The sequence below is a fragment of the Aptenodytes forsteri genome, unplaced genomic scaffold (assembly GCF_000699145.1).
Source record: "Aptenodytes forsteri isolate BGI_AS27 unplaced genomic scaffold, ASM69914v1 Scaffold329, whole genome shotgun sequence".
Lineage (NCBI taxonomy): Eukaryota > Metazoa > Chordata > Aves > Sphenisciformes > Spheniscidae > Aptenodytes > Aptenodytes forsteri.
Window position 1 is genome coordinate 285,570 of NW_008796200.1, and position 11,816 is coordinate 297,385.

Here is an 11,816-nt window from a genome sequence, read left to right on the forward strand (position 1 = left end):
GATTAAAAAAAAAAAAAAAAAAAAATCAAGCACGGCTTGAATCCTTTCTCCAAGCCCTTACCCAAAGTCAAACAGAGCCCATTTGTGTGTTTTGGCTTTGAATGCGAAAAGACAATGGCCACTGTTATCTCCTACTCAAATCTTGACACGTGAGAGCTCTTGACCATCATCTCCAGTCCGTTGAGAGGGCTCAATGGACTGGAGAGGACTCAAGAGAGGCTCAAGAGACTGGAGAGCCTCAGTGGCAGGCCAATGTGCCAGCCAGGGTCCGTGGCTTACAACGGGCAAGGCAAGAGCACAGCCTTGAGGGCTGCATAAATGTCATCTCAACATCTCTGGAAATTTGGCTGGAGCCCCAAAGCCTGTGGCTTGAGCCTGTGCCGAGAGGGGCCCAACCTGACACACACAGAGCATCTGAAGACCTTCAAGCTTCACAAAAGCTGAGATTAAATTTTTCAGCTGGGAATATGGGAGCTCACACCCAGCTCCACCAAGAAGCTGGTGGGTTTCTCAGCAGCTTCTGGCCACACACACAGAGTAAAAACATATAGTTAGTGCTAGAAGGTTTTGCTGGAAATCAAAAGGCTTGTCAGTTTGATCCATCCTCAATTAAACTAAGAATACGCTCAACAGACTGTTGCTTCAGGGTTGAAACCGCCGGGCTGCTTTGGATATGAGACACAGCTTTGAAGTTATATGAACAGCTTAATGTTTTTTTCTAAAATATTTTAATGCTGTGGCGATGCCAGCTGAGCACTTTCCTCCACAGCAGCTTGCAGAGCCCCACGTGTGCAGATGGCAGATTGCTTCAGAGGGGCCGCAGGAGCTCTTTCCACACCACATCCAAAGGAGACAGGATGATGCTTATAGCTAAGCCAGAGGATAGACTTAGGGAATGACATTTAGCTTCCCAAATGTGCAACTAACTCATCAAGTGACCCGGAGAGAGTCTCTTACCTGTTCCGAATCTATTTCCAGTCTTTAAAGTGGGAATAGGCCTACAGCTCAGTGTGGTGGTAGGGGACTAGGGTCTCCATTTACAAAGGTCCCCTTAGAAAGACCACAGTGTATAAGGTAAGCAGTCTTGTATTTGCCTGCAAGGTGGTTGTATGGACTTTCTCTTCAATTAGTTAACCAAAAGGCCAATGTAATCGGTGGATCGCAGTCTTTAAGCTTCATCCACACTTAGTGAAGAAACCAAAGCTACAACCACCTATGGAGTGGGCAGGACTGGATGTGTTTGATATGCAGACATCAAAATGATACATGCTAGCCACAATCCCGAGATCATACAGAGGTGTCCCTCTTCACTGAGGGTGTCAACTAGTGTTGAAGAGCTCAGCGTTGGCCTCACTTTGACTCCTTTTGAAGCCAATGGCTTTCAACGCTAACGTAGCTGGAGGAGAAATGGACCAAAGCTTATAATTTCTGATAACTCCACCCTGTTCTCCACCAGTGACTAACTGTCCCCAGTATCCACAGTTCATCCAGGATCATTAACGTTCCTGTTTATTTGTTACCTGCTGGGAGCTTTGGAGGATATTCTGGGTGCTGCAAGTTCCTTTCTTTTTCACAAGTAAAACCACATTGCTCCAGCTAAACAGTAAGGTTTCAAGTGACATGTAGTTGCTCAGAAATTAAATGTGACGTAACATAGGTCTCACCTGAACCCTGTGTAGCCAAAGAGGACAGCTTGCAAGAATCCACCCATCCCTGTCAAGAAGTTCACAGCTCCTGACCCATCCGAGTTCTCCACCCAGATCTGCTCCAGCAAGAGAAAGAAATGACTCAACAGTTGCATTAGGACTCTTCATACAGTTTTGTGTGTTTGAATACACTTATCATCGTCACTGTCACATATCGGGGGTCTTGCAATGACCATGCTCTGCTGGGCATATCTGACCGTCCTGGTATGAGGTGGTGGATGGGCTGTGATGCATCTCTAAACAACACCATCTCCGTTCCCTTTCCCATCCCCAGCAAGCAGAAGGAAGCCAGCGGTGACCATGATACTGACCCGTGGCTTTGTATTGCCTGGTAGGAAGCAGCTGCCTCCTTACTGCTCTTCGGAAGCAGGCAGAGTGCACAACCACCTAGCTGAATATAACAATAACCTAGTGACCACAAGTGCAGTCAGCACAGGCTGAGGTCTAAGTGATGTCTCTCAGTGTGATGTGACCTACTTGGGAACAGGCAAGATAGAAACAAGAGGTATTTGTCACGGGGAAGCACCCACGACACGCCACACAGCTAACCTTGAAGGGTTCTGTGATGTTGCTGAAACACTTCTTCAGTTGGCTCTGGGCTCTCTGCACCTCCTTTAGCTCCAGCCAGCCCACTGCAAACATGCTCTGCAGGAGAGAAAAATGGCCTTTCACCGGCTGCTGTCTCCAGCAAAAGCTTCAGAGTGACGCCACGGCTGGCATCCCTCTGACCCAGAGTAGGCATCTTCAGCGCACATCTCTAGCTCTGCACTGTCCACGTTCCCTTAGAGTTTAAAGCAGGTCTGACAAATCGTGCCTGCTGATGGGGCTGGCAGTGAATAACTCCGATGGAAACAACCACCTCGTGGACGAATCCCAGCTTAGGCTTTGCCCCTCTCCTTACCCAGGTCATGGCTGGCCCATCCCTCTCAGTGACGGGTTCGTACATCTCCAGGTCATTTCTCCGGACTTCAGAGCTCATGGGGTGCATCAGCGGGAATCCAAGCAAGACAACGTCAGCTTGTTTCACAGGCTCACCTGGGGAAAGGAGTCGGTCAGACCACGTATGCCAGCTGGGAATAACTGGCAGACTGATTGTCGACTTACTCATATGGGGAACAAACCTGACTCACACAGAATCATAAACTTAGAACAAACGCCACATCAACAGGGGGAAGGTAGTGGAACTGCAGGGAGGACAACTCATTGCTGCCTTGCTAAAGGCAGACCAGAACTGCAGTTTATGGTTTGACCTTGGTGCTGTGTTTGCTAGAAGCTGTGTCGAGGCAGGACACTGGCACATCACTAACATGATGGCACCCAGACTGGTGTCACCTAAACCTCAGGTGCAAAGGAATAGCTCCCACGATCCTGTGCAGCTAGGTTACCCTGCCTCTAACCGTGAGAAACTAGGCATGCATTTCCACTGGAAGCAGCCCCTTCACTTCCAGAGGGCCAGGGGTTGCTGGAAGGGCAAACACATGGCACTTGACCTTGGAAAGATAGACCCAACTGTCAGCAATGAGTTCATAGCACCCACATCATCTGCAGCCCAGTACTAAAAGTCTCTTCCTACTCTCTGTGTTCCCAAATTTCCTAATTTTATGAGAAACAATCTGCCAAGAGGCAGAGAAAACATCTACAAGCCAGGCTCTCCACACCGGCAACCCAAATGCTGCACTTGGAGAGCAATGCTAGAGATTTCTACTTCGGCCAACCATTCAGCCGCTGTTCCTGCGTTTGAACCAGTCAGAGTCCCCACTTCTTGCAGGCTTACAAAGAGCGAGCAGTGGCCAACTCGAAGGTCGGCTGCTGCCTCTCTGCTTACCTGGGCTGTAACCATCGTACTCGGGGTGATATTTTTTCTCCGCATCAAAGGGCACTTTGACTTTCTTTGCACAGTCCACCCACTCCTCTGGCACAGGGATCAAGAAGTCCCGAGCAACATCAGCTGCAAAATTTAAGCTGAAAAGATGCTTTATGTCAGGCATGGGTGCCTGTGACCCCCTCAGAGAAGGGAAGAGAAGAAAGGGATCAGAAAGAACTAATTGATCTGTAACTGCAAAGAAACAGCTACTCTGAAAGAACATGGGTCAAAGTTTAAGCTTGGGGTAGCAGCTTTCATCGCTGAAGTTGGGAGTCCGTTCCACTAGCTTTAGATGTCTCCAGCTGGCTAATTGTATAGACATCTCATAAAACACAGGGAAAGAAACCCTTCTGTGAAGTGAAATCCCTCTCAGTCTCATGTGGACACCTGAAACAGGTCAGATGAACCGCCACGGGACCACCTACTTCTTTCCGCTGACTGTAAAGGCAGGCAAAGGAGACCAGCTCAGATAGAGGTATGTGAAGAGAGGAAAGGTGTATCCCACGCGGGAGCCCTGCTGCCTCCTCCCCCTGCCAGACTGCTAGGCAGAAGAGAGACGGGCCAGTGCTTCAACAAGGCATGCACGTTACCTCCGCTGGGCCACGGCGTTGGTGTAAACAGAGTTATCAACCCGGTAATGATACTCATCTGGGGGCATGACACCTGGAGGAAGAGGAAGGGGACACTTCGCACCGCAGCACACCAGAGGTTTGTCACGGCTTTGTGCCCCTCCTCAGGGACGCGGCACAAGAAAGGGAACCCCTCCCGTTGCAGTGATGCCTGCCCACGTGGCGAGGTGTTGCCTCTCTGCTTCTGGCAGGATCCCACAGAGATCTCAGTGCAACGCTCAACAGAGGAGAGCATAAGTGGCGCTTGCCGTGAAGGAGAAACGACCTGGCTTACGGCTTTGACTGATGGGCAGCAGATGCCCTCAGCTTGAGGGCATCTCCCTCACTCCACAGGCAAGGTGACCTTCAAGTCATTAACTCTTTCCAGTCGTTCAATCAAGTTGATCAAGTCATTAAATCTTTCCCTAGCTACAAGCTCAGCTCCTTCCTTTGCTGCTTTCGTGCAGATTGTCCCCAGGAGGAGAGACAGCCAATTCCCAAGAGAAACGTGAAAATAGACATTTAAATATGTGACCCCTTTGGGAGCACTGGGGCTGTCTCCAAGGATCTTTGCACCAAGAACCAGCCTGCAGCAACCCCAAGGGCTCTTCTAGCTCTGATCACCCCAGTTTCATCGAGGCACTTTCGCTCTAACCCAGCCTTCTCCTCCAGACCCTCCTCGCACAAACACCTCTCCTTCACTTCTCATTTTCTTCCTCAGTGTTCCCTTTCAGAAGCAGCCCATCAGTGGTAACTTGCACTCGTTAACATAACGTGCTTTAGCAGGATTGCTGCCTGCAGAGAGACCCTTTGCCCTGCCAGACACATCAGCAGTTGTACTTGTTTGGCACCAACAGCACCAGATGTCCTTCAAGGGATTAAACTCCTGCAGGGTCCTGGGGGATTTAAACTCAGGTCTCTTAGAGAGGAAGGACTTTTCTAAGTCTTTTCTAAAGCCCTTGCACTCTGTTTTCTCTAAGTGCCACCAGTGACAACAGCATATCTGGAGGCACCCATGCTTGTGGCATCAGCTTGTACCACCATGGAAGGAGACATTTAGAGGTGTCCTATGAGTGTCAAGGGGCTGAGAGAAAAAACAACTGATACCGTGGCATTGGAAGAGAGCTGAGCATCTTGTCCCATGTTCGCACGGACACAAACATTATCTGTGAGATATTCCAGAGGGCAGGAGTCTGAAGAGCTCGTGCGCTCCCATCCAGGTCTGGCTGGAGGGGCTCCAAGCCTCTCCTTGCAAACCCCTTCCCTACAAACAGGTCTGGCAGTTGCAGAAGTACCTTTGATGTGGTAGCATTGCTCCTCCTCGCTCCACACCATCCTGCTGCACCAGTACTGAGCCACTGCACCCACCAGTTTCCAGCCTCCATCCTCCCTGAACAGCTTCTGGTCCTGGAGGGAGCCAAAGCCAGAGAAAAACAGGGACACGAAGGAGACTCAACCAGACCCAAACTCAGCAGGAGGACAGGAACTCTAAGGAGATGGACGTAGCAGGAGAAAAGGTCAGAAAACTGGCCTGGATTGAGCCAACAGGATGCTGAGCTGCCCATGAGGAGCAAGGACAGAGGAGGCAGGGCTGAAGAAGGGACCCCAGGGTGCTACTGGCAATTCTGACAGGAGCAGACAACAGCAGGGTTTCTCTGGGAAGGGACAGTGACAGTCACCAGATGCCCTGCAGGCCTTGCCACCGGGCCACCCAGGTGGCACACACTCCCTTTACCTGCGTGGTGCAATAATACTGCTCAAAGGCCATCAGAACGTCCCCAGTGACATGGATTTCTTGGGCTCCGTAGATCTCCTCAGGGCAGACTTCCCGGCCAGTGGCTGCACTCTCCCACGGGAACTTAGCACCCTGCCAGGAGAAGACACCCATGAGGCAGCTGAGCACAACATCCCGAGATGCTCTCCCCAGTCCACCACCTGCGGGCAATGCCCTGCTCACAGCCCCTGGCTAAAACTAGACCCAGAGAGGAAGAGCAAAAGCCCAACTGTCCCCCTGGGCGACAGTGGCTGGGTTGCACTGCCCTCAGCCCAACATCTCTGTCCCCACCTTGTAGCCTTGCTCCTGCGCGTTGCGTAAGGCTCCTTCCAGCATGCGAATCCGGTACTCCAGGATGGCTCGGGCAGCTTCAGGATAAAATAGCAGAATGTTCGGGAACATCCAGGTGTCCTGGAAACATCCAAGCAAGGCAAGATGGTGGGATTGGCTGGTGGGGCACCCAGATGCTCCCACCAGTTTCACCCTTCAAGTCCGCCCCCATCCCAAATGCTCTGACCATGATTTTGCGACTACTTAAAGGTGCTGTCCCGTGGGCTCATTAAAAGCGATAAATCCACAAGGGACTGTTTCTGCCCGTGCCTGCTACTCTCTGGTATCTCACTAGGATGATCTCAGCAGGACCTCCCATCATGCAAGAGAAGGGAGGCAGGAGTTCTCCAAAGCCGAAGGCTCTGGAGAGGGTCAAAACCACATGCATCACCAGGAAGAAAGCACACAAGGTCCACAGGACCGAAAAGCCCTTGCCCACTGGAAGACCAGGCTGGGTTTAGCACAAGAGCCTCAACACCATCCAGCAGTGTCTCCTGCTCACACCATACAATGGTTATTCAGCTGCAGAGCTGTGCACCCATTCGGCATGGCTGCTCCGAGAGCAGATCTAACCCTCTGGCTGGGGCAAAGCCACCCAGCCCAGCCAGCTTATTGAGTACACACCAAACCTATGTTTAAAAGCTGAACGTGCCCATCACGGAAAACACTTCTGTTTTTTCAGTGGTTCAGACACAATAGGGCTGGGAGGAGAAGGGCAGGTTTCAACTTGCTTCGTTTTAAACAACTAAAAGCCGGTGGCCATGCTCTAAGCTAGTCACTGAAGCTCCCTTGGGTGAGCAACCTGAACTATCTTAGCCCCAGACCTCAGCTTGAGGAAGGGGGCTGCCCTGCAGTGGGGTCTCTCCCGGCCTCTCGCCCCCACTGGCTACGCAGCAGCCCCAGGCATCTAGCTTCGATTTAGGCAATTTGCTTCCGAGTTAGAGGATAACCCAGACGAGTAATTCCAGGGATCGAGCTGGGTCTGAGTAGCTGTTACAAAAGGAGCAAGAGGATGGTCTCCAACAAAAAGCTGGTGCCAAGGTACCCATACTTGGGGGTAAGGAGGAGGCCTTCCAGCATCCTCCTGCTGAGACTTCTCCATCCCAGTCGCTGTGCAAAGCCCCCAGGTTACCAGCTAGCACGGCCTCCACCCACCTGGTCCCAGAAGATGTGCCCCCAGTAGTCCTCGCCCTGAGTGCCGTTGGACAAGCCGCCAGGGCTGATGCCGTGGAAGAGAAAGCCCAGGTTCCCCCGGGGCGGGATGGCGCTCAGCAGGTAGTAGAGACACCCGTAGAGGGCCTGCCTCAAAGGCAGAGGTCCATCCAGGTCTATGCAGCAGCCTCGCCACAGCATGGTCCATGCGTGGGCATGGGAGGAGTGCAGGGAACCAACAGCAATGAGGGCCAGCCCTTTGCTGTAGCTCCTCTTCACCTCCTCTTCACTCTCGGCCACGGCCGTCAGGAACTCCCAGGATCGCTCCCGCTCCTCCCCACGCAACGTCAAGTCTTGCGGCACGGGAGTCCAGAGCATGTGAACTGTGGGACGGGGTCCCCCCTCCACCTCGGGAACCAGCGTCTTCCCGTAGACGTAGCTGCGGGAGACAGCAAGCAACAGGGCAAGGGAGAGTGGAGCAGGTGGGACTCCGTGCACGTCCACCCACACGGAAGGGACCTCCCCCCAGCAGCTGAGTATCAGGCTCCCGTTCCCACCTAGGATGGAAGCTCCCTTGTCCCCACGCTTCAGCTCAGCTGCCGTCCCACCCCCAAAGCGCAGGAGACTGAAATTCATTACAACCGGTCCCCAATCCCAGCAAGCCATTTTTAGAGGTCATCTCCTCCAAACTCACTATCTTCCCCAAACTCATTTCTTTGTAATCACGTCTAGTCCCTGGGGCCTTCGTTGCTTTTTTACATGTCACTGTAAGTAATAATTCTGGAGTTGCAACTAATAAAAGTGTTTCTATACTTAATTTTGGTGAGGTTTTTTTTTTAACATACCTGCCAGGAAGAAGCAGATTTGCACAAGCCTCCACGCTACTTACCATTTCAGTCTAGCTCTAGCCTTACTTTTGCAATTCATTTCCTAATGGTGAGCAGGGCAGCGTGCAACAGCCCATGAAGGACATATTCAGGGCAAGATCCCCCTGTGATCCAAACTCACTGCGCTCCCTGGAAGTCTGGTCCTTGGTTCAGGTCCAAGTCCCGGCTCTTTGGCACAAAAGGAGTCTGGAGCTGGACCGTGATGGGTTGGGTGGTGTGAGCTGATCGTTGGACGGTGATGCTGAAGGCCATCAAGTGGACAAGGGAATGGTGAGCGTAGATCTGATGGGTGGCTGTATAATCAGTTGACTGAAGCACATGGCTGAAGGTTCCTGTAAGCACAATGAGAGCCATCAGTCTTTTGAACCATCAGGTCCTGATGTTCTGCCCCAGACTCCCATTTCTGCCCTATCCACTGGTTCCTACTAGCAAAGGAACCTGTTTCCCAGGTCCAGATACAAACACAGCTTTTGACTGAACAACACTGTTAACGCGCTGAATCTGGCCAAGCCACTGAGGAATGATTTGTGCTATAAAACGTTTTACCACGCTCCATGATTAAACAGCATTTGCCGAGCCTGGCTCCAGCAGGGATTGAGATACAGTCTGAAAAATCGCTCTTATTCTCACAAGAAAGGGGAATTTTCCACTTGCTCCAACACAACTCGGAAGAACAACACCCCGCAGGTGAACGGAGAATGGGGAGAAGAAAGATGCGACCTCGTGGAAGAGGCAACACAGGCAAAGAGACTTTTAACTTCTAGAAGAGGGTCACCAGCAGTTAGAGAGAAAGAGCGATGGGTGCCCGAGTTGGAGATCTGAAAGGAGGCAGAAGGACAGGGAGATTCCTGCCCGTGGTCTGCTGTTTACCCGTCCGGGTGTTCAAGGTGAAGGTCTCAGCCAGGCTGTCCGCGCCAGGCACCGTCATTCTAACATTGACAGGGCTGGGGATGTCGGCACGGTGCGTGTCTCCCACCGCCCCGTTGTACACACCGTTGACGTGGAGGATGTCCCGGTACACACGGGTGCCCAGGTAAGCGTTAGTCACCGTAGCCAGCAGCCGTGGGTCTGAGGGCAGAGAAGCGGAGGTGAACACGGCGGGGTCGTCTTTGCCATCAGCCATTTTTACCAGCCTGAGCTGCAGAACGACAACGACAGAGTCAGGTACGAGGGTTGCACGGACGAAGTGAGGGCAGGCCGAGTGTGGCCGTGCTGGACTCCAGCCAAACGCGGGAGCTGCAAGCTGCTTCCCTCTGTAACCTCCCTGTAACACGCCGGTCATCGGCAAAGCTGGCTGCTCGCTTGCCTCCAGCCTCGTTACATTCCTAGGGTCTCCCTCTCTTTTAGTCTCCTTTCTGATCACCACCGCCGCCTCTACCAGCGTTTCTCCTCCATCCCAGCTTTCCTCCCAGCGCCTGGGGTGGGCATCCTCCCCCCGGGCTCATTTCCTCCTTTGCCGCTTCCTTTGCTCCCTCCTCGCTCCGGCCGTCTCCCAGCCAAGCAAGGCGGCTCCTCCAGCCCGCCCAAACCTCACCAACTCATTGGCTTGGCCACTTCCCCAATCTCCCCCCCCCTTCCTCTTCTGCTGCCCGCTCTGCGGCAGGATGCCACCAGTTTCTCCCAGTACAACACAGCTACCTTCCTCTTCTTTCCTCCTCTTCCTCCCAGCTGTGTATTCCGTGACAATATTCAATACTCTTCTGTGGCCTCAGCAGCTCCCCATCTCCCAACCCGCTGTACCCCTGTGCTCCCCCTCACTCTTGCATCTCTAGTTCAGCTTCAGTTACTGGCTTGCTGGGGTAGGAGCTTTTTATTTCATTGATATATAAAAATATATAAAAGATATATTTATATATAATATATAAACTTATACATAAATATATATTAAAGATATAGACACATATAAACAGCACCTTACAAAAGGGAGCTGTAGGTGGTGCCTGGCAATGCTAAGCATTAGAATAATATAGAAACAATAAAGTAAGGCACTGAGAGACTCTCCAAGCGGAGCTGGAAAGCCAGCCGGAGCAGTACAAGAGCAGCAAGAGCTCGCCCCAGCCAGGCTGGCAGTCCCCAAAATCCCTCCCCGATAGCAGCTGGCTGCTGGCAGCTCTCAGGGACAGCTTGGTTTCCTCACGCCAGGCGGTGCCCGAGATTGAATTGTGAGAAAAATCCTCCTCCTGCCTTCAGGAAAGTTAAAAAAAAAAACAAACCACAAAACAAAACCAAAAGGGGGGTGCAGAAAGTGAGGAGGTTAGATCTTGCCTTTGGTCTGGGGCTGAGCGTGAACTCTGGCTGTGCAGGCAGAGGCTGCTGCCGTGGGGCTCCCGCACGGGGGGAAGGACGGAAGTTACCCAACTGAGACAGAAGGAAGGAGGTAACTTTTTTCCCCATCCTTTAAAAAAAAAAAAAAAAAAAAAAAAAAAAGATCTTGACATGCAGGTGTTTGCCCAGATGAGCTCATTGCCCACAGCAGGGAGCACAGAGGTTCCAGCACTGCCTGGCACTCCGGGGAAGAACGAACTGAGAGAGAAAAACCAGTCTCCGATGATTTATCATCTAAAAGCTGCCTGAGAAATGTGGCAATGGCCCCGGTAGAGAGCTGTGGCTGCTCTCCAGCCAGAGCGCGGGGAGAGCAGCACACACACCTCCGCAGCAGGAACTACGTGCAATAACCACCTTTGTCCCCAGCCACGCGCTAACCCATTTCCTCACTTGCTTTCGGAGCGAACGGATCCGGATTTCAGCTTTGGCACGCTTTTCCCGGCTTCCTTCCCGTGACCCCTCTGCCCCCACCGCAGCAGGCTTTTCCAGGCGCAGCACCGGTGCCAGTGAGCACCCGCCCCGGCTTCCCGCACCGCGGAGGCACTGCTGGCATCCAGCCCCACTTCTCCCAGCCCCTAACATCTCCTATCGCTGCTAAAGCCCAGTTACAGACGGAGCAGCATTTTACCAAGCTGTCCCCAAAGAGAGCCAGGTCACCTGCTGTTACACAAGGAAATGCCCGTCCTTCCCCGGGCTGAGCTCCACCACGCACCAGGGCCACACCGTCTTGGACGCAGCACCTGTCCCCAGCAGGCTCTTTGCCCTGGCACGACTGTGCCCTGGCTCTTGCCTTGCTGCACTGTGGTTCTCCGAAGAGATCCATGACCGAGTTTGACCGGTGTGAGTCCTCGAGAGATCCGGCAGTCACAGTGCCGCACACATGTCCTCTGACCGTGGCGAAGGCTCAAGCTACCCGTTTCCCTGCAGACCTTTTTGGGAGCTGGCGAAGCTCCTGCTGCCTTGTGTCGCAGGCAAGCCAAAAAGCAGATCCCATAACTGTTGAATGCAATGGCCAAAATTCACCCCACGTCATGCCCTTCAGCAAAGGGGGTGACAGCCTCTCCCTAGACACTTTCACTCCCCATCAAACACGGCGAGTGTAGGACAGCACAGAAGTATTGCGTTACAAACCCAAGCTGGGGGGGGGGGGGGGGGGGGGGGGGGGGGACA

At 52.6% G+C, this 11,816-nt stretch overlaps 1 protein-coding gene across 1 annotated transcript in view; it reads right to left on the bottom strand.

Annotated features, from left to right (window-relative positions):
* Positions 1–9,455, bottom strand: part of PGGHG (protein-glucosylgalactosylhydroxylysine glucosidase) — an 11,278-nt gene extending 1,823 nt beyond the window's left edge. The window contains exons 1-11 of the mRNA XM_009288170.2: positions 9,192–9,455; positions 8,443–8,653; positions 7,438–7,873; positions 6,244–6,363; positions 5,914–6,045; positions 5,474–5,585; positions 4,161–4,233; positions 3,532–3,668; positions 2,608–2,741; positions 2,256–2,351; positions 1,665–1,762 (exon numbers count right to left, since the gene is read on the bottom strand). Coding sequence (XP_009286445.1) covers positions 1,665–1,762; positions 2,256–2,351; positions 2,608–2,741; positions 3,532–3,668; positions 4,161–4,233; positions 5,474–5,585; positions 5,914–6,045; positions 6,244–6,363; positions 7,438–7,873; positions 8,443–8,653; positions 9,192–9,444 — 1,802 coding nt within the window. The 5' untranslated portion in view covers positions 9,445–9,455. The remainder of the gene's footprint in view (positions 1–1,664; positions 1,763–2,255; positions 2,352–2,607; positions 2,742–3,531; positions 3,669–4,160; positions 4,234–5,473; positions 5,586–5,913; positions 6,046–6,243; positions 6,364–7,437; positions 7,874–8,442; positions 8,654–9,191) is intronic.
* Positions 9,456–11,816: the final 2,361 nt, after the last annotated feature.